The following is a 27,708-nucleotide window of genomic DNA, read 5'->3' on the forward strand; positions in this document are numbered from 1 at the left end:
CACACCACCAATGTAAGGCACGTGATAATGAAAATACATTATGTGTGGCTTCTAACCCCTTTGGCATCACATCCACTCTGTGTGTAAACCCACGCAGCATTACGCTTTAATATAACACTTCATTACATGAAATAAAACCATCTATTCAAGTCAGTAGGTTGCATGCCTCTGAGTTAAGATGTCCATATATGGTCATCCTTCACAACTCGAAGACATACCTCCAAAGGAAGAATCTGGGATTATCATACCTTATGAGTAGTTTAACGCAGACATAATACAAGCAAGCGTGTCATGCGATCGCATAGAAACCAGGCCTGTAATTTTGTGATTTTAGGGGCAAGGCCATTTGGCATTTAAGATGTGCCCAATCTGCCAGGCAACTAGCAAAAATATCAAATTAAATGTATTTGAAAACTGAAAAAAACACTAGCTATTCTGTTAAGAAGGCATATAAATGTACATAAATAATTAAGTGTAGGTGGTAGTCTATGTGTATTGGCTATAGTCGGTCATGTCAAAACTGATGCTAACATGAGGGAGAGCCGCCTGAAAATGTAGCCAGACTTTTAATTACAAAAAAATATATATATATATCCATTCAAATACATTTAAACTCAGTTTTTCCACAATTCCTGACATTTAATCCTAGTAAAAATTCCCTATCTCAGGTCAGTTAGGATCACCACTTTTTTTTAAAGAATGTGACATGTCAGAATAATAGTAAAGAGAATGATTTATTTCAGCTTTTATTTCTTTCATCACATTACCAGTTTACACACACTCAATTAGTATTTGGTAGCATTGCCTTTAAAAATGGTTAAACTTGTGTCAAACGTTTCAGGTAGCCTTCCACAAGCTTCCCACAATAAGTTGGGTGAAGTTTGGCCCATTCCTCCTGACAGAGCTGGTATAACTGAGTCAAATTGGTTGGCCTCCTTGCTTTTTTCAGTTCTGCCCACAAATGTTCTTTAGGATTGAGGTCAGGGCTTTGTGATGGCCGGCCACTCCAATACCTTGACTTTGTTGTCCTTAAGCCATTTTGCCACAACTTTGGAATTATGCTTGGGGTCATTGTCCATTTGGAAGACCCATTTGCGACCTTCCTGACTGATGTTATGAGATGTTGCTTCAATTTTTCCACTTCATATTCCTTTCCCATGATGCCATCTGTTTTGTGAAGCACCCCCACAACATGATGCTGCCACCCCCGTGCTTCACGGTTGGGATGGTGTTCTTCAGCTTGCAAGCCCACCCTTTTTCCTCCAAACATAACAATGGCCATTATGGCCAAACAATTCTATTTTGGTTTCACCAGAGGACATCTCTCCAAAAAGTACGATTTTTGTCCCCATGTGCAGTTGCAAACCGTAATCTTTTTTATTTTTTATGGCAGTTTTGGAGCAGTGGCTTCTTCCTTGCTGAGTGGCCTTTCAGGTTATGTCGATATAGGACTTGTTTTACTGTGGATATAGATACTTTTGTACCCGTTTCCTCCAGCATCTTCACAAGGTCCTTTGCTGTTGTTCTGGGATTGATTTGCACTTTTCGCACCAAAGTACGTTCATCTCTAGGAGACAGAACACGTCTCCTTCCTGAGCGGTATGATGGCTGCGTGGTCCCATGGTGTTTATACTTGCGTACTATTGTTTTTACAGATGAACGTGGCACCTTTAGGTATTTGGAAATTGTTTCCAAGGATAAACCAGACTAGTGGAGGTCTACAATTTTTTTTCTGAGTTCTTGGCTGATTTCTTTTGATTTTTCCATGATGTCAAGCAAAAGGCACTGAGTTTGAAGGTAGGCCTTGAAATACATCCACAGGTACACCTCTAATTGACTCAAATGGTGTCAATTAGCCTCTCAGTAGCTTCTAAAGCCATGACATTTTCTGGAATTTTCCAAGCTGTTTAAAGGCACAGTCAACTTAGTGTATGTAAACTTCTGAACCACTGGAATTGTGATACAGTGAATTATAAGTGAAATAATCTGCCTGTAAACAATTGTTGGAAAAATGACTTGTCATGCACAAAGTAGATGTCCTAACAACAGACTTGCCAAAACTATAGTTTGTTAACAAGAAATCTGTGGAGTGGTTGAAAACCGAGTTTTAAATGACTCCAACCTAAATGTGTGTAAACTTCTGACTTCAACTGTAAGTATATACAGTGGAGCAAAAAAGTATTTAGTCAGCCACCAATTGTGCAAGTTCTCCCACTTAAAAAGATGAGAGGCCTGTAATTTTCATCATAGGTCCACTTCAACTATGACAGACAAAATGAGAAAAACAATTCCAGAAAATCACATTGTAGGATTTTTAATGAATTTATTTGCAAATTATGGTGGAAAATAAGTATTTGGTCAATAACAACAGTTCTCAATACTTTGTTATATACCCTTTGTTGGCAATGACAGAGGTCAAACGTTTTCTGTAAGTACCAGTGATGGTACCCCCTAATATTAGGATTAGGGGGTAAAAATCAAATCAAATTTTATTTGTCACATACACATGGTTAGCAGATGTTAATGCGAGTGTAGCATCACTGCCATAGTGGAAACTCTTGCAACCCCCGGAAGGTGGAGGGTCCCACAAACTCCGGGGGCCCATGTGCTCCCCATCACACACCTGTCTACATTTTAAATAAATCATTTTGACATTAACCCTCCTTTTAAACTTCAATGTGTAGCAAGTGAAGTGTTTGTGATGTCCAGTCTACTTGGGTAGTAGGTGAAGTGTTTGTGATGTCCAGTCTACTTGGGTAGTAGGTGAAGTGTTTGTGATGTCCAGTCTACTTGGGTAGTAGGTGAAGTGTTTGTGATGTCCAGTCTACTTGGGTAGTAGGTGAAGTGTTTGTGATGTCCAGTCTACTTGGGTAGTAGGTGAAGTGTTTGTGATGTCCAGTCTACTTGGGTAGTAGGTGAAGTGTTTGTGATGTCCAGTCTACTTGGGTAGTAGGTGAAGTGTTGGTGATGTCCAGTCTACTTGGGTAGTAGGTGAAGTGTTGGTGATGTCCAGTCTACTTGGGTAGTAGGTGAAGTGTTGGTGATGTCCAGTCTACTTGGGTAGTAGGTGAAGTGTTGGTGATGTCCAGTCTACTTGGGTAGTAGGTGAAGTGTTGGTGATGTCCAGTCTACTTGGGTAGTAGGTGAAGTGTTGGTGATGTCCAGTCTACTTGGGTAGTAGGTGAAGTGTTGGTGATGTCCAGTCTACTTGGGTAGTAGGTGAAGTGTTGGTGATGTCCAGTCTACTTGGGTAGTAGGTGAAGTGTTGGTGATGTCCAGTCTACTTGGGTAGTAGGTGAAGTGTTGGTGATGTCCAGTCTACTTGGGTAGTAGGTGAAGTGTTGGTGATGTCCAGTCTACTTGGGTAGTAGGTGAAGTGTTGGTGATGTCCAGTCTACTTGGGTAGTAGGTGAAGTGTTGGTGATGTCCAGTCTACTTGGGTAGTAGGTGAAGTGTTGGTGATGTCCAGTCTACTTGGGTAGTAGGTGAAGTGTTGGTGATGTCCAGTCTACTTGGGTAGTAGGTGAAGTGTTGGTGATGTCCAGTCTACTTGGGTAGTAGGTGAAGTGTTGGTGATGTCCAGTCTACTTGGGTAGTAGGTGAAGTGTTGGTGATGTCCAGTCTACTTGGGTAGTAGGTGAAGTGTTGGTGATGTCCAGTCTACTTGGGTAGTAGGTGAAGTGTTGGTGATGTCCAGTCTACTTGGGTAGTAGGTGAAGTGTTGGTGATGTCCAGTCTACTTGGGTAGTAGGTGAAGTGTTGGTGATGTCCAGTCTACTTGGGTAGTAGGTGAAGTGTTTGTGATGTCCAGTCTACTTGGGTAGTAGGTGAAGTGTTTGTGATGTCCAGTCTACTTGGGTAGTAGGTGAAGTGTTTGTGATGTCCAGTCTACTTGGGTAGTAGGTGAAGTGTTTGTGATGTCCAGTCTACTTGGGTAGTAGGTGAAGTGTTTGTGATGTCCAGTCTACTTGGGTAGTAGGTGAGGTGTTTGTGATGTCCAGTCTACTTGGGTAGTAGGTGAAGTGTTTGTGATGTCCAGTCTACTTGGGTAGTAGGTGAAGTGTTTGTGATGTCCAGTCTACTTGGGTAGTAGGTGAAGTGTTTGTGATGTCCAGTCTACTTGGGTAGTAGGTGAAGTGTTGGTGATGTCCAGTCTACTTGGGTAGTAGGTGAAGTGTTGGTGATGTCCAGTCTACTTGGGTAGTAGGTGAAGTGTTGGTGATGTCCAGTCTACTTGGGTAGTAGGTGAAGTGTTGGTGATGTCCAGTCTACTTGGGTAGTAGGTGAAGTGTTTGTGATGTCCAGTCTACTTGGGTAGTAGGTGAAGTGTTTGTGATGTCCAGTCTACTTGGGTAGTAGGTGAGGCAGACAAACAATATAGTTGTGATGCATCTAATTAGCCTATTTTCCAGTGGCAGGCTATAGGCCTACAGGACAGTTGTATTTTTTAAAATAATAATAAGTTACTGATTAGTATGCTGTTGCATCGAAAATCTATTTTACAATCTGCAATGTTTGAATTTCCCACTTTAATTGCTGAAGTAAAATACATTATTGCCAGCAGTCTAGATTGCCTAGCATAGGAAATTGATCCCATGTAAATTCGTAAAATCTTTGAACTATCCCTTAAGTGTTTTTGATTTACAATGGCCGTAACTATACATTTATGGGAAAATATAAAAATAACTGTCCTGATGTACAGAAAAGTAAGAGGATCATATTTCAAAATATCGCTCTCTGTGGGACACGTTGCAAAGTCTACCTAGGCCAGTGCTAATGACTCATCTCCACTAGATGGCCACACAACACATGTCAAACTCAAGGCCTCATCTACAGTGTACAAAATATTAGGAACACCTGCTCTTTCCATGACAGACTGCCCAGGTGAAGCCAGGTGAAAGCTATGATCCCTTATTGATGTCACCTTCAATCAGTGTAGATGAAGGAGAGGAGACAGGTTAAAGAATGAGTTTTAAGCCTTGAGACATGGATTGTGTGTGTGTGCCATTCAGAGGGTGAATTGGCAAAACCCCAAAATGTAAGTGTCTTTGAACAGGATATGGTAGTAGGTGAGAGACGCACCAGTTTGAGTCAAGAACTGCCACACTGCTGGGTTTCACGCACAACAGTTTCCCGTGTATCAAAAATGGTCCACCACCCAAAGGACATCCAGTCAACTTGACACATCTGTGGGAAGCATTGGAGTCAACATGGGCCAGCATCCCTGTGGAAGCATTGGAGTCAACCATGGGCCAGCATCCCTGTGGAATACTTTCGACACCTTGTTCAGTCCATGCCACAACAAATTAAGGCTGTTCTGATAACACCCTTTATGAAACTTATATTAGCTAAAATAAGCCTCACGTATCAGAAATAAAAATGTATTGCCTTCTTGACTAAATTCAACTCTCATTGCCACACATACATACAAACACTCTTCACTTGCTTAATAATGAATTATCTGCTTAACGTGGACAGATTTAGCGTGGAGTGAAGTCTCCCGCTTTGCCTCTACATCTCTGGCACTAACCAGTGGAAGTGGGAATGTTTGTATGGAGGTCAATGGGAGTGTCAAAATGGGTCAATAGAATGAAGTTACATTTTAGATGCAAGTCTTATTTGATCGAAGTCTCCAAATGGTTAGGTTGTTACAAATCAGGCACGTGGCATCCCAGCAACTTTGAGAAAACTAATGTTATCATAGTTTTGGGGCGGCAGGGTAGCCTTGTGGTTAGAGCGTTGGACTAGTAACCGAAAGGTTGCAAGTTCAAATCCCGAGCAGACAAGGTACAAATCTGTCATTCTGCCCCTGAATAGGCAGTTAACCCACTGTTCCTAGGCCGTCATTGAAAATAAGAATTGTTGTTCTTCTTAACTGACTTGCCTAGTTAACGGTAAAAAAATAGTTAGTAGTGCACAATTAGTGCCCATTGTTCACATGCTCCCACCTCCACCCGGTTTGCAGACATTAGTATTGTTAGACCATCGAGTCCTGCATCTTGTCCTTATATAGATCTTTGTTTTACTCAGCGATATGACGTTGCCACAAGCAGCACCACAGATGAGCGCATACTTTGTGATAATCCTTGAGTGTATCTGCACATGTGGGTTCGCTTCAAAAGCTACACGATGGCTGCAGGACCGGAAACAAGAGAAGTTCAGTCTGGCAACGCTCTTAGTTGTTGTGGAAATCGACCCAATATTGCTGATTACTTTGTGCATCGCTGACTGACTATCTTTAAACTTATTTTCTGTTGTCTATGTAACAGCAGGGCATGGTCAACAACGTAGAAAACTTCCAGGTAGTCAATAAAAAGTGATACGCAATGCTCTTTTTTGTGCATCCTGAAGATCACTGATCACCTTGGTTACAGCTGATTATACTATGTTTAGCTCTGAAATCATACTGGCTTTGGGATATGACAATTATTGTAGAGAAAATATTTCAGCTGTGAATTCGTCAGGTTTTGAAGTTTTACAAATGTTATATAAAGAGTTGGATGTTGGGTTAACATTATAAAATAATACATTTATTGGACACAGAACACTATACTAAAAAGAAATGGCAACTATTCAAAAATACAAAGAGATTAGCATTGTGCGTTGTAAGACAACTGTGACACAAAACAATAATGGTAACACTTTACTTGACACCAAGCGCCATAACACTGTCATGACCAATATAATTACACGTGTTGCGACATATATTGTGTTACCACGCTGGGTGTCAAGGAAAGTGTTACCACGCTGGGTGTCAAGGAAAGTGTTACCACGCTGGGTGTCAAGGAAAGTGTTACCACGCTGGGTGTCAAGGAAAGTGTTACCACGCTGGGTGTCAAGGAAAGTGTTACCACGCTGGGTGTCAAGGAAAGTGTTACCACGCTGGGTGTCAAGGAAAGTGTTACCAAAATAACACTAGGAAATACACGTGAAATAAAACATCAGTGATGTTCTTGACAAGCCAAAGAATATCAATCACGCAAAACCGTAATACATGTACATGCACTAGCATAATTTGCATAGTCGCTTAGATACCAGATACAAATTAAATGGAGTATTATTACCTTTGACCTCAGAAGAGTGTTTGACATCCTATTTGACATGTTTGATCTGCTTCCCAACCAAACACACATTGATATATTGATATAGCTACAGTATGTTCCATTTAACAGATTATTTTAACTAAAGCGACTTACAGTTGTGTGTATACATTGTTTCTGCAGTCCATGTAGTTATATATAAACCTGAAATAGCAGCATGCTGTGGCTGAAAACCCCCAGCTGTGCTCAGTAGGGGGAAAACGTTTTGAAACAGAGTGAAACGGAGAGGTACTACCTGGGCCCGTATCAACAAAGCGTCTCAGAGTAGAACATTGGTCGCAGGTGCCGAGAATGGAGACTTTTTTCTCCTCTCATGGGTAAAAATAAAAGCTATGGGAAGCCTCTTTAGTCACAAGAGTCCCACCTAGTCGGCAGATATTTAGGAGACCTCATGAGCTGTCCTAACCAGTTAAGAGTTACCAGCAGGTGTCTTGAAAACAGTAAAGGACAGTGCGCCATAGACAAGCAATGATCTGGAGTTGAAAGTTTGTTCAACTCAATAGGTTCTATACGATCAACCCATAAATAATATAGACCTTCATGCAACAGTAGGTATTTCTTGCGATTTTGACAATGATTTTACACGAGGCCTAATTCACATTATGATATGCCTAAATACTTGATCACATTTTCTTTTTGACTATTTCATTAACCTACATGTATATCAAGTTGTCCCTTTAGAGTGCAATATTCCTAAATTGGGCATGCCTATAAGTTTGGCAATTGACAGCATCTAGTGGCTGTGCTTTTGGTGGTTAATGATAGACCTTTCAAAATGTTTTAGGCAAAATTATCGGCAAGTGACTTGATGCCTACTGTGCTAAAAGAGATTCAGAGTTGTTGAAGGAGAGAGATGAGTGTGTTGATATAACAGTAATATAATGAAAATTCCGCTTTTAACAACCATCATATTGTATGATTCAGTGCAATGCCTTTCAAAAAGAAGAAGTTATGCATGCCAACATATTAGGCAAGAATTAAGAGTCGTTTTTTGTTGTAGTCTTAAAACAAGTGAACAGGATTCCTAGGACCTTTCCTGAGATGCTTTGTGGATACGGGCCCTGAACAATAAGAACACAGATAAAGATACATGTACTGTGCCGAACTTGACCCCATCTTAAAGTCTGGAGTAGGTTCGAGAACAAGGTAGTATTCACCAGGCACCAAAACAGAAAGAAACAGAGGGACCACCTTGAATGTGTAATAAGAAAGGATTATTTTCCTTTTTGCATTGAACAACATTTTGATACGTTTTTGCCCTTACGAATATGACCCAGGTATGGGAGGGACCACCTGAATATGTAATAATAAAGGATTCTTTTCCTTTTTGCATTAAACAACATTTTGATATGTTTTTGCCCTTACGAATATGACCCAGGTATGGGGGGATACCTGAATATGTAGACTAATAAACATTATTCCCCCAACTTGCCTCAGCTCCTATCCTCATTACAGGTCTTTGGGGCAGTACTTCCTCTCAAACTGTGCCACGTCAAACTTGCGGGTGCAGCCACCTGAATTCATGTAATAATTTCCGAAGATGGGTTATTTTCCTTTTTGGTCATGGACCCCACATATGGACCACATACAACCTACAGAGAGATAGAGAGGGTTGGGATAAAAGCCTCCAGACTCTATACAGACTTCCCCCAACTTGCCTCAAAGATTCAGCCTCATTACAGGTCTTTGAGGTTGTCATGACGTTGCCCTCTTTGGGTACTGTGCCCCATCCCCTTCCCTGCAGCCCCTTTCCTCCTTCAACTAGGCTCTTGGTCAGAAGATGGGTCTTAAATTCCAGGATCTGGTCATGGCCCCACAGTAGAGATAGAGTGAAGTTCCATAGAGAACAAAGGGTTGGGGGAACCTCAAGAACTTGAGTGTCCAAACAGACATGGTAGCATTCGGAGAAGGTAAAAAGATCAGCACGAAGAAGCAGGTAGAACTGGTCCGTTTGTTACAACTTTGGGTAAGCTCATGGGAGCCCCGTGTGGTCACATTACCATAACGCTCGTTTATATAATAGCCTGCAGATATTGGTTTAATTGTTTATAAGATGACCACGTGGTGAGGATGATACTGTTTGTAAAATTGTGTAATGTGATTTTGGACTGTTTAATAAGAAACAAGTCTTTGATATTAATTACTAGTCTGCAGCTAAGAACACAGTGTATCATTGGGACAGCCCCTTTCGTGTCAATTCCAAATAAAACCCCAATCTTGAGAATTCATTATATCAAGTTTCTCTGAACAATCAACTTTAACCAAACAAAGGTTGCAGACCATTGCTGAATCTTTTAACAGAAACAAACTTTTAAACAAAACTATCGATGACGACAGAATAAGAAAAGTCTTTGATATTAATTGCTAGTTCTCGAATGAGTGAGCGTTCATGTGCAAAGAAGCATTTCAATTGTTATAATTATCATTCATTATCTCATCTGAACAATCATCTTTAACCACAACAGAGAGAGAGCATGGCGCTCTCCAACAGAAACTAACTTTTCAACAAAAATGGACCACACACTGAGTGTAAAATGTATGATTGCAATGACTGTATGAGTGAGCTTCATGTGCAAAGTATTAGCATTTCAAATGTTATAATTATCAACTTTGTAGTGTCTCATCTTAGTCGACCCCCACTTCCCTTCTGTCTAACAAGCCGCCATTCCGGTTTAGCCCACTAGGGCACATTCTCCTATCATTTCTTGTAACCATATTTACTGTGTTTATGCATTTCTGTGAATTACTTAGTTAATAAATAAATGATTTAAGACAATTGATGTATGGATGACTCATGGTGAAGACTGGGTTCGTGCAGATAACCAAACAATTTACGACGTTTGGAATGAGACTAATATCCCTCCTGATACCCCTCCTCTTTAGGCCGGAGATCCCCCTCCATCTCTCCTCTTTAGGCCGGAGATCCCCCTCCATCTCTCCTCTTTAGGCCGGAGATCCCCCTGATCTTCTTTAGGCCGGAGATCCCCTCCAGCTCTCCTCTTTAGGCCGGAGATCCCCCTCTTTAGGCCGGAGATCCCCCTCCAGCTCTCCTCTTTAGGCCGAGATCCCCCTCTTTAGGCCGGAGATCCCCCTCCATCTCTCCTCTTTAGGCCGGAGATCCCCCTCCATCTCTCCTCTTTAGGCCGGAGATCCCCCTCCATCTCTCCTCTTTAGGCCGGAGAAAAAAAATCCCTGGACTCTACAAGGTGTCGAAAGTATTCTATAGGGATGCTGGTTCAAGTTGACTTCAATGCTTCCCACAGTTGTGTCAAGTTGGCAGGATGTCCTTGGTGTGGTGGACCATTCGTGAAACTATTGAGTGTGAAAACCCAGCAGCACTGCATTTCTCGACACAAACTGATGCGCCTGAAACCGATTACCATACCTAGTTCAAAGGTAGGTATTGCCCATTCACCTTATTTAAAAAATATATAATATATTTGTTTTACCTTTATTTAACTAGGCAATTCTATCAGATCTAGGAACATTGAAGGGGTGTAGGAAGGGGCTAGGTGCAGAAATGGAACCAAAATAATAGGTGCTTTGGGTAAGAATTGAACCAACCACCAGTGAGTCACTTACCTACGAATCCGTTGGGGTCCTGCCCATCCAACTCGTATCGGTCGTTGAGGTAGATGGCGATGGAGAGCGCTCCCTCTGGTGAAGAGGTCCACTCCAGGATCTTCTTGGCCCAGTACATCCTTAGGAAGCCATGCATCTTACCCTCAATCACCATCTGGTACTACAGGAGTTTAGGATACAAGATGGAGAACTTATTTACAGTGATATAGGGCTGTCCCGGTCAACAACAAAAAAAATATTGGTTGACCGAGTCGTCGTTCTTTCAACCAATCGATTAGTCTAAATTTAAATACGTGTATTTTTTCATATACAGTGAATTTGCAAAGTATTCATACCTCGACTTTCCACATTTTGTTACGTTGACTTATTCTAAAATGGATTCAATTGTTTCCCCCCCCACGTCAATCTACATACAACCAAGCCCATAACAACCAAGCATAAACACGTTTTTTGAAATCTTAGCAAATTTATTCAAAACATTTTAAAAACTGAAATATTACATTTACATAAGTACTCAGACCCCTTTACTCGGTCCATTGTTGAAGCACCTTGAGCAGCGATTACAGCCTCAAGTCTTCTTGGGTATGACGCTACAAGCTTGGCACACCTGTATTTGGAGATTTTGTCCCATTCTTCTCTGCTGATCCTCTCAAGCTCTGTTAGGTTGGATGGGGAGTGTAGCTGCACAGCTATTTTCAGGTCTCTCTAGAGATGTTCGATCGGGTTCAAGTCCGGGCTCTGGCTGTGCTACTCAAGGACATTGAGATTTGTCCCGAAGCCACTCCTGTGTTGTCTTGGCTGATGGAAGGTGACCCGTCACCCCAGTCTGAGGTCCTGAGCAGGTTTTTAATCAAAGATCGCTCTGAACTTTGTGCTATTCATCTTTCCTTCAATTCTGACCAGTCTCCCAGTCCCTGCCGCTGAAACACATCCCCACAGCATGATGCTGCCATCACTGTAGGGATGGTGCCAGGCTTGGCATTCAGGACAAATAGTTCAATCTTGGTTTCATCAGACCAAATAATCTTATTTCTCATGGTCAGAGTCCTTTAGGTGCCTTTTGGCAAACTCCAAGTGGGCTGTCATGTGCCTTTTACTGAGGAGTGGCTTTTGTCTGGCCACTCTACTATAAAATGCCTGATTGGTGGAGTGGTGCAGAGATGGGAGAACCTTCCAGAAGGACAACCATCTCCACAGAGGAAATCTGGAGCTCTGTCAGAGTGACCATCGGTATCTTGGTCATCTTCCTGACCAAGGCTCTTCTCCCCCGATTGCTCAGTTTGGCCAGGTGGGCGGCCAGCTCTATGAAGAGTCTTGGTGGTTCCAAACTTCTTCCATTTAAGAATGATGGAGGCCACTGTGTTCTTGGGGACCTTCAATACTGCAGAAATGTTTTGGTACCCTTCCCCAGATTTATGCTTCAATACAATCCTGTTTCGGAGCTCTACGGACACTTCCTTCAACCTCATGGCTTTGTTTTTGCTCTGACATGCACTGTCAACTGTGGAACCTTATATAGACAGATGTGTGCCTTTCCAAATCAATTGAATTTACCACAGGTGGACTCCACCTGCCAGGGACCGCTATCCAACGCGGAAGTGCATTTGTTTAGTGTTGCGCCATTGTTTTTATTTAACATAACCATATACAATTTCAGTCGTGCACGTCTTAGCGTGATGGACTTTGCCATCCCCACGGCCTCCACAATGGATTAGTCCACTCAGACAGGTGTCTTGTACACTGATTTTTTCAGTCGAAGCAGTAGCAATCTCTGTCGACCAAAAAGCTTATCGACAAAACAATCGTAAATGGGGTTAGTGAATTGACTTGATTGAAGACTGAGCTTCTTTTCGACTTCCCGGTGTAGTTTTTCTGGGCATTGCTAACCAGCAAACGGTTAGTAGTTAACGACACCAGATGGAAGTCGAAAATTCTCTTTAATCCTTCGCAATTTACAGTAGTGAGTGCATGAATATGTGTCAAAGTGATTGGAGTTGTTTTCATGCACTCACTATATTATAAGTTGCTTTGGATAAACGTGTAAACTGCAGATTTTATTACATGATTTATGTTAATAAATAAATACAAGTCTTGTTGTTATTCTGAGACTTGCTGAATTGGCTGGTTTGCATGTTGATAGTCTATGGGCGGTCAGCACTGTAAACGATACCTGGGCTGCGTTCCAGAGCTTGTCGTGGGTCTGGGATTTCTCCAGCTGCTCGCGGGTATAGACGTATGGCCTGGGGTCTTTGGCGTGATCTTTCAACGTTTTCTGGGCCCAGTCATTTGCACCTAGATCAAATATAAGGATCATTAATGTTAACTTCGCAAAACAGAATGGAAACATCCCTTCCCCTTTAAAATGTCACAATGGTCTTTAAATTGTTGCAATGTCTAAAACCCTGCACATAATCTACCATGTAGATACTAATCAAATGTTATTTGAAATGCTTACCGGCCCTAAAACAGAGAGAAAAAAATAGAGAAAAGTAATAACACGTAATAATAAAAATTTAATGAGTAACGATAACTTAGCTTTATACACAGGGTACCAGTGCCGAGTCGATGTGCAGGGTACGAGGTAATTGACGTAGATATGAACATAGACAGTACCAGTCAAAAGTTTGGACACACCTACTCATTGCAGGGTTTTTCTTTATTTTTACTATTTACTATACTCTGGAATAATAGTGAGGACATCAAAACTATGAAATAACACATATGGAATCATGAAGGAACCAAAGAAGTGTTAAACAAATCAAAACATATTTTATATTTGAGATTCTAAAAATTAACAACCCTTTGCCTTGACAGTTTTCCACACTCTTGGCATTCTCTCAACCAGCTTAATGGGGTAGTCACCTGGAATGCATTTCAATTAACAGGTGTGCATTGTTAAACGTTAATTTGTAGAATTTCTTAACCTTCTTAATGCGTTTGAGCCAATCACTGGTGTTGTGACATTGTAGGGGTGGTATACAGAAGATAGCCCTATTTGGTAAAATACCAAGTTCATTTCTGGCAATCTCTATGGGGGTGCCACAGGGTTCCATTCTCAGACCGACTCTTTTCTCTTCTGGTCCCGTTGATAGGATAGTCTCGAACGGAGCCATCCAGTTTGTTCTCCTGATTCGCCAATAGAACAGAGGGTAAAGGCGGACTATTTATTCGTCAGGGTGCTCGCATGTCGGCCTCCCTTATGCCGTCTCTTTTCCGAATCTCTGGGATTAGGGGCTGATCCAGGACGACCAGTATGCCCTGTTCCACAGATTTGTTTATTTTCCGAGTCACTGGGATTAGGGCCTGATCCAGGGTGAGCAGTATGCCCTGTTCCACAGATTTGTTTATTTTCCGAGTCACTGGGATTAGGGCCTGATCCAGGGTGAGCAGTATGCCCTGTTCCTCAGATTCGTTGAAGTAGAAATCTGAATCCAAATCAAGGTTAGCGATTGCTGTTCTGGTGTCCAGAAGCTCTTTTCGGGAATAGTAAACTATGATCAGCACAAAAAAAAAAAAATAGTTGAACTGGTCATGAGCCTGTAGAACAGGCCTGTAACCTGTATCCATCGCAGCGCAATTCTAATCAGGTATTTGCTTGGGGCTCTGGTCAAATGTAGTGCACTACATAGAGAATAGGGTGCCATTTTGGATGCCGATCACATCTTAACTCAAGAGAACTCAGTCCTCCTCACTCACCCTTCACACTGTCATAGCTGGGGTTGTAGAAACAGAAGTTATCGGTCAACTCTCTGCGCACCACCAGTTCTTCTGTGAAGGAGGAAACGGACTCGCCGGCACTCTTCCCACAGCACTTTACCTGCAGCACCACGCGTTGGGCAGACAAGTGACCTGGAGATAGGTAGTGATGGAGGTAGGGATGGAGGTAGGGATAGAGGGATAGAGAGCAGGAAGAAGAGAAGGAGGGACAGTCAGTAGAGTCCACCTTGAGCTTCAGAAATAAGTTTTTAAAAACATTTGAATACAAATAACACTGGATACGAGCAGGCCTGCAAAGCCTGTGTTTCTTTAGGTGGGAGTGGGGCTTCACACCGGGTGGGTGGGATTGGGGCTTCACACCGGGTGCGTGGGATTGGGGCTTCACACCGGGTGGGTGCTAGATGTATAAGGTCATAAGAAGTGTGTTTGTAGGCTGGTATCAGGTGAACACTGTGTTTTGAGTTGGCATGTTGAATTCAATTCAACATTTAGAAAGGAGAGAGCTGACACAGGTGTGTATTGCAGGCTCATAGTGGGTGTGTGATTATAGGCTGAAATAACACTATAGTTTGTATTGGCACAAATTCCAGTAAGCGGCTTCCCCAACTGACCGAAGCGGATCCACGGCGAGAGCTGACTAACGGCAGAAGAATTAGGGTTGTTCCTCTGAGTGGCAAAGTTCTTGAGGCGCAGGTCGATGAAAGATTCCAACATGGCCATGCCTGCTGCAGTGCCAGACTTGGCCCAATCCACCTCCTCCACCGTACTGTCCACCTCCAGAGAGGACAATGCCTCTGCCCAGTCTACTGGCTGGAAGGAGAGAAGAGCTTCATTTATTTAAGGTTGTGAAAAGTTTAATATATATGGAGTGGCCTATACCAACAGAGGAGGAAAGACGATGGGAAAGATATGAGGAAGAACTTAGGTCTTCTCTAAAAACAACATCAAACTTACTTCCACTTTGGTGTTTGCAGGTCTGGAGGGACTTGATAGGTGTAAGCAATACAACAGAAGCTCCATTGGAAGGTTTTGCAAAGTCATCACCTTATTGCTTACACCTATCCTGTGCATTCTGCTAATACGGTGAAAGGGAGACGGTGGGGGCTATGGGTTATTTTCTGATCAGGCAAGAATTTAACCAACTCATTAACCAACCCAGTTTAGGGGATTGTGTCAATACAATTACCATTAAGGAATCCCTCATCTTAATGAGGCCCACCTTCTATAAGCAACCTCTTACTTTGGTGGTTCGGAGAGCAGCGTGTGGGTGTTTGTCCACTAAAGGCATCTCTGTGAGGAACTCCTTCAGAAGCTTGGTGATCTTGTTACGGAACGTCCTGGCAGAATACTCCAGCTTGTCTGATGCCACCCAGCAGGGCACCACATTATGGGCATCGACCTGCGGTAGTGACGGGGAGACGTGGTAGTTGACAGACTGGAAATCCTTTGTTAATATAGCCTGAGAAATTGAAGGAAGAAAGCTATACAGGAATTCAATAGGTGTTCAGTGTTGGTATAACAGAGTGAGTTCCATCCCTGTCTACCCAACACGGGACACAAACCTTCTAACACAAATCTTTTGCACAAATGATACTCTAGAAGCTCCGGCCCCAAATAACACTGACCCAGAAAAATAAATGCATCTGGGTGCGACTTTTATCTGACTTTTACCCCATAATGTTAAATCAAGCCACAACACACCGTCTGTGCATTTTTGTGATACATTTGACAAAAATGTTCGCAAATTGCCATGCAAAATATCAGAATTGTTGCAGCAAAATATAGCACTTTTACACGCAACTATCACATTTTTTAAAAAAAAGCAAAGTAATGAACCGAAACCGGATGCGCACGTGCGCCATCTTGCATAAATGTATTTCTCCCGTTACACCAAACGCGATCATGACACACAGGTTAAAATATCAAAACCAACTCTCAACCAATGACATTAATTTGGGGACAGGTCGAAAAGCATTAAACATGTATGCCAATTTAGCTAGTTAGCTTGCTAGTTAATTTGTCCTTTTTAGCTAGCTTGCTGTTGCTAGCTAATTTGTCCTGGGATATAAACATTGAGTTGTTATTTTATCTGAAATGCACAAGGTCCTCTACTCCGTCAATTAATCCACACATAAAACGGTCAACCGAATTGTCTCTAGTCATCTCTCCTCCTTCCAGGCTTTTTAATCTTTGAATTTATATGGTGATCCATCTACACTTTCATAGTATTACCACGACAACCGGCAAAAAAGTTTGTCTTTCAATCACCCACATGGGTATAACCAAATAGAAGATGGCACGTGGGTACCTGCTTCTATAAACCAATGAGGGGATGGGAGAGGCAGGTCTTGCAGCGCGATCTGCGTCAGAAATAGGAATGACTTCTAGTTTAGCCCATGGCAACGCAATGCTCGCGCACGCGACATGTCCGGTCTGGTCAGCATGTAAGTAATCCTGAAGGGACTGACCTTCACACTTGTATGAAAGGGATATCACACAAAAAATGCTAAGTATTCCTGAAGCGACTGATCTTCATACTTGTATGAAGGGGATATCTGACGGAAGCCCCTTTTTGACCTCCTCCACCCACTGCAACGGTGTCCTTAGAGGGGAGAAGTCGGTCACTACTGCCCCAAAACTCCAGTCCGCCACAAACCCTGGCAGCAATTCTCCTGCGGAGCCCTGGAGCAGGTGGAACTGAATATCCAGGGCACTGCAGTCCTGTGAAAGGGGGGACAAATAAGTGCATGGGACAAGAAGGAAGCAGGTATAGAGGAGAATCTCAATTGGAATATCTTGATTCCTTTCACCCCCCAGCATCCACTCGAATAGGAGGAGGAAACGTGGAAAGAAATGCACTTGTGAGTCTGTCCTCCTCTATCACTCCATCAGGCAAATTACATTTACATAAATAAAATACAAATGTACTCAGTTCTGCCTCCAGGGAAAGACTCATGGCAATAAAAGTCAACCTACTCCCTAGATAGAAAGAACAGGGAAGAGAACACACAAGTCATTTTCACCCCAGACAACAATGGAGGGTTTCTCTACCTTTGCAACTTCCTCCAGTCCCCTCAGCATGAAGCCAAAATGGCGGATGGTGGCCAACTCTGAGTTTTGTGGTACCACCAAACAGAAACAAATATGCAGGGGCAGCTTCTCTTCGAGGGCAAGCAGCTGGGCATAGATCAATGCCCAGTTATCTACAGAATTCAAAGAGAGAAGCAAACATTCTGTTACTGGTGAATATGGCTGCAAATACTGAAAAGAATCCACAAAAAAAATTCCCACTACAATGTCCAAACCCAAACTATACTGGCTTGAATAGTTTATTTTTCCATTGTCATTTCGAGCATGGTGGATGCAAACCAGGCCAAAACACAGCTCAGCAGTGTGAAAAGGCTGCATTCAATGCACTTTCTATTGGACATTCTTATTTACAATGACGGCCTATTCCGGCTAAACCGGGATGACGCTGAGCCAATTGTGCACCACTATGGGACTCCCAATCACAGCCGGATGTGATACAGCCTGGAAACGAACCAAGGACTGTAGTGGCGCCTCTTGCAATGAGATGCAGTGTCTTAGACCACTGCGCCACTTGGGAGCCCACTGTGCCACTTGGGAGCCCACTGTATATTGGTAGTGGATATACTGGAGATTCTCACCTTGGACCCTGTGATCCCGGTTCATCCAGTAGACTACTCCCTCTGAACCTTGCTTTATCTTCTGGGTTTGGGACAGAAAACGGAGGCGCTGCTTGTTGAATTTCAAGTCCTTCTTCTCCTTCCGTTGCTCTGCCACCACATCCTGCAGCCAGCCCTCTACTCTCTCCCTCTTCCCCTCTTTTACAGCCTGCAGCTTCTGCCGTTTGGTGTTGTCCATTTTGACAAATGTTGCCTTGCGTTTTTCTGCTGGCATGGTGGTTCGATTATTAATGCTGCTTGGACCTACTAATTTGGTAAAGGAGCAGTGTCTTTGGCTCTCGAGTGTCACAAACTTCCAAATGTGCTTGGATGCTGGAATGAGCAACAAACTGGATAGAGGGAAGCATTGGATGATAATTACTAAAGAAATATCACTTTTTCATCTTCAATACATTTTCTAATAATGCAAGCAATCATGGCAAAACAGGATGTTATCATGCAGACCAAGACACCATTTGATGTAAGCCAGGAAATAATTAAATGACACTCGCACTGAAATGTTTGGCAAGAAATGCCTTACCTGCGATGCATAGATTATTGTAAACGTGTATCGCAGTCCTCTTCAGAGTTAAACTGAGGCTTCTTGATATGTATGTATTCAAAACAACAGCAGATACGTACACATCTACACGCGTGTCGTGTTCTTTTTGTTTTGTAAGAGCAGATCCTTTGGTGGGGGGTGGGGGGATATTATGACAACTACACATCCCAAAATGCCATTCGTGTCTCTATTTTTTGCCGTCGTCACTAGTTACCACAGTCACAAAGTCTTAAGCTCCCCATGTCTAAAATTGATATTCTTAAAATCTGATTTTAAACCTAACATTAGCCACACTCCTAACCTTATACATACCCCTAAATTAAGACCAAATAGCACCTTTTTTAAACGAAAAAGCACATTTTGTCTTTGTGGCTGTTGTATCTAGTGACAACCGTTTAGACCGGGGGGATATTTGACGTCACTAGATAGCTAGGCTGGCTAGCTAGCGTGCTAATTTTTGTGAATTTTATCCAGAATATTTTCCTGTGTGTAGCTACAGATTTCCACAGTATGAGCAACGTTGGTTTTTCGGCTACACGGGGGATCAGCTCCGGCGGACCTGATAAGGTCGACATGTCTTTAGGTAAGGCCGCTCGCGACACCGTTGATGTGGGTGGGTCACCGGCAGCTCGAGCTTGCTTGCTAGTTTGCTAAATGTTCGCATATGAGGGATCATAATATGCTTCGTTATATAGCTAATTATATGCATTTTTTTAGATACATTACACTATATATTTAAAACGACTTACATACTACTCTGGGCAACTTTGTTTGCTAACCGCTAGTTAGCTGCGTTCATTCAATGCGATCAAGCCAATTAGCCACTACTACTCAGTTAACGAACTGCTAGCTAACGTTAGTTGTTATGCAGGTCTATTGGCCCATCCAAATGTCAGCGAGAATGATTAATGTAGTTCGGTAGTTGGTTAACTAGAATGTACAAATTCAGCCAAGACTTCCAAGAGCCAGACAAACTTTAATTCATAAGCATGGCATACATAACGTTAGATTGACTGAAAGAGCTCACTGACAAGTAAACGTATTGTTTTGTTCATCTGACTGTCCTAGATGATATAATTCGTTTGAACAAGAAAGGGCAACAAGCAAGGAGGCCGGGCCCGGGGAACCGCAGGCCACTACAGAAGGGGAAGGTCTTTGTCCAAGGGAAGCCAGTTGGAGCGAGGACCAGGGGACAGACTCAAAGACGTGTGTACAGTAGTTTTGTTTGTGGTGCTCTTCACTGCAACTAGTTCTCCATTGTTGACCATAAACTAGGTGGTTCGAGCCCTGAATGCTGATTTGGTTGACAGTCGTGGTATCTCAGATCATATACCACGAGTATGACAAAATATTTATTTTTACTTCTCTAATTACTAAGGGTTGTATCCAGGCACTTCGCTTTGCGTCATGTGTAAGAGCCCTTAGCCACATTGGCTATATACCACACCCCTTGGGTGGCAGGTAGCCTAGTGGTTAGAGTGTTGGGCCAGTAACCGAAACGTTGCTAGATCAAATCCCAGAGCCCGCCAGGCCATGTTTCTCTTCCACAGGGGCCCCAAGGTACACTCTATTGGCCCATAGGTGTCTCTGACCGTATGTAGACTTCTACTCCTGAACAAGGCAGTTAACCCACTGTTCCTAGGACATGATTGTAAATAACAATTTGTTCTTAACTGACTTGCCTAGTTAAATATACATATATACATTTTAAATATTGCTTAAATAATTAATATAATCATGCCTGGGATATTTGAAATGCCAGTGAACTAGTTAGACCTTCCAATATATCACATCAATTGAATTCTCCACATGAATAAGAAGTCGTGTCATTTCCAGGAGGTGGTATAACAAGAGGTGCGATAACGAGAGCGGGTTTTGGAAGAGGCCGAAAGATTCCCCCTCCGGTTGGTCGACGCCGGGATCAAGGGGTTATCACTGGACTGGCAGCCCGGAAGACTGCAGCACTACAGAAAGGCATCAGTCCGCTCAACCGACCTGCTATCAACCGGGTACTAAGGACTCATACATCTGGGACATTTTCATTAGGGCACACTGTAGCAAAACGTGCATCAGAACCAAAATGAGCATCCCTTATTGGACAAGTTAAGATAATACCTCGCTGTTTCGAACTGTTTTCCTCCGTTTCATGCCTAGTTAACATGACCCTTGTTGGGATCAAAGAGGAGAGAGTTAGTTTCCAAAGAAGACTGTGCTCCTCTGTTCACCATCTCTATTTACATTTTCTCTCTCAGAAGTTACAGCCCTTCAACAACCAATCATGGAGCTTCAACAACCAATCATGGAGCTTCAACAACCAATCACGGCCCTTCAACAACCAATCACGGCCTTTTATCCAACCAGCCCAATACAGACAGGTGCAAGGCCAAAGGAGGCCCTACAGACAGACAGACGTACAGAGACGCCGACTCGACGAGACCCTTTCAGCAGCGGAGACGGTGAGGAAATAACATTTGCAGCATTACTCCTGGATGACTCCCCTCCATGGAATATCACTGTCACACCATCAGCCGGTCCCAGACCGCTATCTACCCCTTCTTCCCTTTGGCCATAACCGTTCAATGTTTGTAGACCTGTATGTATTAAAGGACAAAGCAGCCGTTGAAACAATAACAAAGTGTTCTCCCTGCTACTGTTAATAATGAACAGCTGAGGGATTTGGGGTGAAGAAATGTAACCATTCTAAAATGCATACAGCTATGGGATGCAAGGACCTGACCATCCATTATATCAAAAGTATAGTTTTAACCATGTGTTGAAGCTATATGGTGTTTGTTTACATTTACTTTGTTTGCGAACATTGGAGACAACATAAAACAAGCTTATATTTTGGGTTCTGATGGGGGTACGACTGTTGAACTAAACTCATGAGGCCTTTATAAGTTATATTCAAGAATCGATGGGTACATATAATTCATTTACAAGTCCAAAAAGGGATGTAGCAACTGCAGATGTCCTCTAAGTAATGTGGGGGAAGTGCCATATACACTGATTATACCTATATAGGCCTATAAGATCTGCAAATATCGAAGGGTTAACATCAAAGCAAAGTGGTAGGGAACAAATTGGCCCTGGCTCTGTTTAACGCTGAGAATCACTGAAGCGTTGTTCCAAGTGCTCTCCAATAACATTGCACAAACAAAGGACATCATGGAACATTTCCATCTCCATCCTTAGACCAACCGTCTATTTTGTCTTCTCCTTGTAGGCCCTTGCCCCCTGTCCAAACCCAGAGAGAAGCCCGCCAGGCCACGTTTCTCTCCCGCAGGGGCCTCAAGGTACACTCTATTGGCCCGTAGGTGTCTCTGACCGTATGTAGACTTTTAAAAATGTATTGGACACAGTGCATGGAAAGTCCTGTCTTTGTCTCACCTGTACATTCTTCCATACTGCAGGTTCACGCCCAGGTCCCGAAGCCGACTTTAACCTCTATATCCCCTGCCCCAGTTAGAACCCGCCAGTGAGTATTTGACGTGTGTGTGTGTGTGTGGATGGGTGTGAGACTGTCGCCTCTTGACAGACGGCATTCCACTCTATAATATAGTGCACCTTCATCATTCTTGAAGACTACACAAACCTTTGCTCGTCATTATCCACAAGTTGTCTAACCATATGTGTGTCTGTCTGTCCACCAGGTGGCGCACGTCAACAAACAGCAGTGGGATCCTGACCGTTTCCATCAACAACCCCACTGCCATGACACAGTCTGAGTGAGTCACATTATGAAGCCACACATACCATTATATGAGCAGAGACTGACTAAATACATAGGGCCAGTAGTTACCATACCAAAGAACCTCATATTAACTAAGTGCCAGTAGTTTTACCTAGTCCGTTCAAGTGGTGCGAGGGTGGCAGGTAGTTAAGAGCTTTGTGCCATTAACCGAAAGGTCACTGGTCCGAATCCCCATGTTGGCTAGGTGAAGAATCTCTGTGCCCTTGAGTATTGCCCTTAACCCTAATTGTTCCTGAAAGTCGCTCTGGATAAGAGCATCTGCTAAATGACAAAAAAATGTAAATACTCCTGGCCCTATGTATACAGTGGCGACCAAATATATTGGCACCCTTGGACTTTTCTTACATCATTCGTTACTTCTTCTAAAATAATTGAATAAGTCAGTTCTGCAAATTTCTGCCCTGCTAGTGCTGCCCCGGTCAACTGTAAGTGCTGTTGTCAAATCAAATCTTCTTCGTCACGTAATCATGATTGACAGCTGTAATTCTGGGTGTAGCGAAATGCTTGTAAAGTGGAAACATCTAGGAGCAACAACGGCTCAGCCGCGAAGTGGTAGGCCACACTAGCTCACAGAACGGGACTGCCGAGTGCTGAAGCTCGTAAATATTGTCTGTCCCACCGAGTTCCAAACTGCCCCTGGAAGCAACGTCAGCACAAGAATTGTTTGTCGGGAGCTTCATGAAATGGGTTTCCATGGCCGAGCAGCATGCGCAATGCCAAGCAACGGCTGGAGTGATGTAAAGCTGCCGCCATTGGACTCTGGAGCAGTGGAAACGCGTTCTCCTGTGTGATCACTTCACCATCTGGCAGTCCGACGGACAAATCTGGGTTTGGCGGATGCCAGGAGAACACTACCTGCCCCAATGCATATAATTAAATGTAATCTTTATTTAACTAAGCAAGTCAGTTAAGAACAAATTCTTATTCACAATGACTGCCTACACCGGCCAAACCCGGACGATGCTGGGCCATTTGTGCACAGACCTATGGGACTCCCAATCACGGCCGGTTGTGAGAGCCTGGAATCGAACCAGGGTGTCTGTATTACCATGGTGCTTGCCTACGGAGCTGTGAGGGGAACGGCACCTCAGTACCTCCAGGCTCTGATCAGGCCCTACACCCAAATAAGGGCACTGCGTTCATCCACCTCTGGCCTGCTCGCCTCCCTACCACTGAGGAAGTACAGTTCCCGCTCAGCCCAGTCAAAACTGTTCGCTGCTCTGGCTCCCCAATGGTGGAACAAACTCCCTCACGACGCCAGGACAGCGGCGGAGTCAATCACCACCTTCCGGAGACACCTGAAACCCCACCTCTTTAAGGAATACCTAGGATAGGATAAAGTAATCCTTCTCACCCCCCCTTAAAATATGTAGATGCACTATTGTAAAGTGGCTGTTCCACTGGATGTCATAAGGTGAATGCACCAATTTGTAAGTCGCTCTGGATAAGAGCGTCTGCTAAATGACTTAAATGTAATGTAAATGTATTAGCGCCTCAAGCACTGAGGCGCAGTGCCTTAGACGGCTGCACCACTTGGGAGCTCCCTGTAAAGTTTGGTGGAGGAGGAGTAATGGTCTGGGATTGTTTTTCATGGTTTGAGCTTGGAACATTTGTTCCAGTGGCTGAATGGAAGCAAGTCCCTGCAGCAATGTTCCAACATCTAGTGGAAAGCCTTCCCAGAAGAATGGAGGCTGTTATTGCAGCGAAGGGGGGGACCAACACCATAATAATACCCATTATTTTGGAATTAGATGTTTGACAAACAGGTGCCCACATACTTTGTCATGTAGTGTAACAAACTCTTCTTATAGCAATCAATGAGCTTGCTGCACCTTTCGACTGGCAATTTGGCCCACTTTTCGGCAGGAAACTGCAGAAATTATTTTAATGTTTCAGGGATGCCCTCCAACTACTTTTTCCAAATCTCACCATAGGCTTTGGATGTGATTCAGGTCTGGATTCTTCCATGGCCACTCCAAGACAGTCCAGCTTTTCTTCTTGAACCATTCCAGGGTGCTTTTGATGTGTGTTTGGGGTTGTTGTCCTGCTGGAAGTTCCAAAACCTTCAACAGACACCGTTTTTGGACAGTGGGTTGAACATTGCACTCTAAACACCTTGATAATCTGCTGATTTCATGATGTCTTGCACACATTCAAGGCCCCCCCCAATACCAGAGGCAGCAAAGAAACTCCACGGCATTATCAAACCTCCCCATGTTTGATTGTAGGCAGGGTGTTCTTTTCTTTTTTAATATTTAATTTGGTCATCAGTAAACACAGTGCTGATCTGTATTGCCAATGTACAATCATTTTGTTTCATTGGTCTACAGAACATTTTAAAGCTTGTTAGGTGGGTCTTTGAGAAGTTCAATCAGGCTTTCTTGTCTCTTTCAGTAGTGAGGTCTTCCTATGTTTTCCAACAACCAAATTAAGCAGGTTGCTTTGCTGCTTCTGGTACTTGGGGCCTTGAATGTGTGCAAGACATCATGAAATCAGCAGATTATCAGGGTGTTTTGGAGTGCAATGTTCAACCCACTGTCCAAAAACTGTGTCTGTCTCATGGTTGTGGAACTTCCAGCAGTTAAACAATCCCAAACAAATGTTAAAAGCATCCTGGAATGGTTCAAGAAGAAATGCTGGACTGTTCTGGAGTGGCCAGGGAAGAGTTACAATCGGAATCACATCCATAACCTATGGCAAGAGCTGACAACTGCCGTTGGTGGAGGGCACTCCTCAAACATTGAAGAATTAGAGCAGTTTGCTGCTTTAAAGTTAGCCAAATTGCCAGTAGAATGGTGTTACAAGCTCATTAATGGCTACAAGAAGCGTTTGTCTGCAGTTCTTGTCCAAAACCTGTGCCACCAAGTAGTAGTTCCGGGGTGCCAATAATTGTCCATTCATCTTTTATTTTCTCAAATCTAAACTTACAATTACAAAAACTAAAATTGTTTCTGCAATGTAGTTTTAGAATAAATAGGGAATAATTTAAGAAAAGTACATGGGTGCCATTATATATTTTCTGCAATTGTCCATAAACACTCGCCATATTTTCTTCTCTGTTGTCCCAGGCCTCCTTGTGCTTGGTCCCTGCACCCCTCGGCCCCCACCAGCTCTGCCCCAGTCAAGATAAAGGTGGAAGAGGAGAAGAAAACGGAACCACCTAAAGGAGTCCCCTTGCAGTTTGACATCAACAGTGTGTGGAAACCGGTGAGAATAAGATAGAATTGAGCAATCGTACACAAAGGCTACATTTACAAAGGCAGCCCAATTCTGATGTTTTTGCACATTTTTGGCAAAAGAGCTAATCTGATTAGGTAAAATATCAGAATTAGGCTGCCTGTGTAAACACAGCCCAAGTTGTTTCAGATCATGTCCTCGTGAGCCTCAATGTACAAAACATTAGGAACAGCTGCTCTTTCCACGAGACTGACCAGGTGAAAGCTATGATCCCTTATTGATGTCACCTGTTAAATCCACTTCAATCAGTGTAGATGATGAGAAAGAAGACAGGTTAAAGAAGGATTAGGCCTTGAAACAATTGAGACATGGATTGTGTATGTGTGCCATTAAGAGGGTGACTGGGAAAGACAGAAGTTTGAAGTGCCTTTTGAACAGTATGTGCACAAGTCAGACTTCTCTCTGCTACCACACGGCAAGTGGTACCGGAGTGCTAAGGCTAGGTCCAAGAGGCTTCTACCCCCAAGCCATAAGACTCCTGAACAGCTAATCAAATGGCTACCCAGACTATTTTTATTTTTTGTTGTTGTATTTTCTTAAAACTGCATTGTTGGATAAGGGCTTGGAAGTAAGCATTTCACTGTAAGGTCTACACCTGAAAGTATTCGGCGCATGTGACAAATAAGATTTGATATATATTTTTATTTTGGTCTCTGACCATTGCTAGTTATAATTAAAAAATGTTTTTTCAAAAGTATTATTTATAGGTATTACTGCACTGCTGAAGCTAGAAACCCAAGCATTTCGCTGCACCTGCAATAATGTCCATGTACACAACTAAAACATTTTGATTTTGTGTGAAGCGAATTGAATGTTTTTCTGACAAGCTTTCTCTCCCAACTGTTGTCACATCAGACTGCGATGACTTTGAATGAGCGATTCCGCATCCTGAAAGACGAGCGCGTCGCCACTGCGCAGACCAGCAAAGGCAGCCGATTCATCACTGTGGGTTAAGACAATGACGCAAAGGAGAAGGGGGATCCCCAAAAGCTTTGTGTCCCAGACAGACACACACACACACACACATACACACACACACAGATCCCCACCTATCTGATGATATAGAACCGTTTTAAAAGGATCCTGAGTGATTTTCCTTATGGAGCAGACTTGGGGTAGAAAGAGAATGATGCATTCTCAGTAGGATGAGCCTAGTATGCTGATATTTGTTGCTTACTTGCATTCATTTTTATGAAAACAGTAGGCATACGTTCTAAATTGTATGCCGTTTGAGTAAATATTAGGCAAACCAGATTTGGACACCGCCTTTTTGATGTAAAATAATTATGGTAGAATGTTTTTTATATGTATAGATATGGGATACGGTTCTATAGGAAATGTTATACTTTAAAATGTTTTCATACTAACTACAAAGTAATTTTGTTGAATAAACCCCTAATTAACGTACGAAAAGGCTTTTTTAATAATTATTTCTGCATAATCACGGTAAGCCTGCAGCGCATATCTACTGTTAAATATAGAAAATAGATTAATTAGGGGAAAAAATGTAAGAGGTCTATCTTGTCCATACCTGCACGGATGCAGTTGCTCTAGGATAGTCACCTGATGTTTGCTACCCAATTTATTATTTTAGGAGTGCAGTAGCCTAAGCCTGCAAAAGTTTGGTAGGTATCAGAGAGAGGGGGGAATTGGTAGGCTCCCAGCCATATTATTGTTCTTCTGTAGCAATTGTTGATTTTTTTCTTTGACCTTGCATGCAACAGAAATGGCAAAAATATAAGACCGTCACTGCCCAAGTGGCACCCTACCCCCTACATTGTACACTACTTTTGACATTGGGATGATGTCGTGGCCAAAAGTTTGACACGAATAATAATGTTCACAAAGTCTGCTGCCTCAGTTTGTATGATGGCAATTTCAGCCTTGCCACAAAAGGACCAGCTGGCGTCATGTCAGTGATTCTCTCATTAACAAAGGTGTGAGTGTTAACGAGGACAAGGCTGAAGATCACTCTGTCATGCTGCTTGAGTTTGAATAACAGACTGGATGCTTCAAAAGGAGGGTGGTGCTTGGAATCATTGTTCTTCCTCTGTCAACCATGGTTATTTG

General features: G+C 42.9%; 2 protein-coding genes across 2 annotated transcripts; one reads left to right on the forward strand and one right to left on the reverse strand.

The window, feature by feature from the left end:
* Positions 1 to 8,549: 8,549 nt before the first annotated feature.
* LOC124042089 (CPD photolyase) lies at positions 8,550 to 18,853 on the reverse strand. The gene is given in 10 exon segments (XM_046360415.1): positions 8,550 to 8,692; positions 10,683 to 10,842; positions 12,853 to 12,974; positions 14,379 to 14,531; positions 15,011 to 15,209; positions 15,640 to 15,798; positions 16,938 to 17,120; positions 17,451 to 17,602; positions 18,068 to 18,435; positions 18,627 to 18,853. Coding segments are annotated over 10 exon segments (1,650 nt in total). The 5' UTR covers positions 18,638 to 18,853.
* Positions 18,851 to 27,045, forward strand: LOC124042090 (UAP56-interacting factor-like). The gene is given in 10 exon segments (XM_046360416.1): positions 18,851 to 19,230; positions 19,716 to 19,853; positions 20,484 to 20,656; positions 20,900 to 21,066; positions 21,068 to 21,103; positions 21,874 to 21,943; positions 22,061 to 22,125; positions 22,301 to 22,375; positions 25,470 to 25,608; positions 26,494 to 27,045. Coding segments are annotated over 10 exon segments (1,035 nt in total). The 5' UTR covers positions 18,851 to 19,157; the 3' UTR covers positions 26,593 to 27,045.
* The last annotated feature ends 663 nt before the right edge of the window (positions 27,046 to 27,708 follow it).

Source organism: Oncorhynchus gorbuscha, linkage group LG08, assembly GCF_021184085.1.
Source record: "Oncorhynchus gorbuscha isolate QuinsamMale2020 ecotype Even-year linkage group LG08, OgorEven_v1.0, whole genome shotgun sequence".
Taxonomy (NCBI): domain Eukaryota; kingdom Metazoa; phylum Chordata; class Actinopteri; order Salmoniformes; family Salmonidae; genus Oncorhynchus; species Oncorhynchus gorbuscha.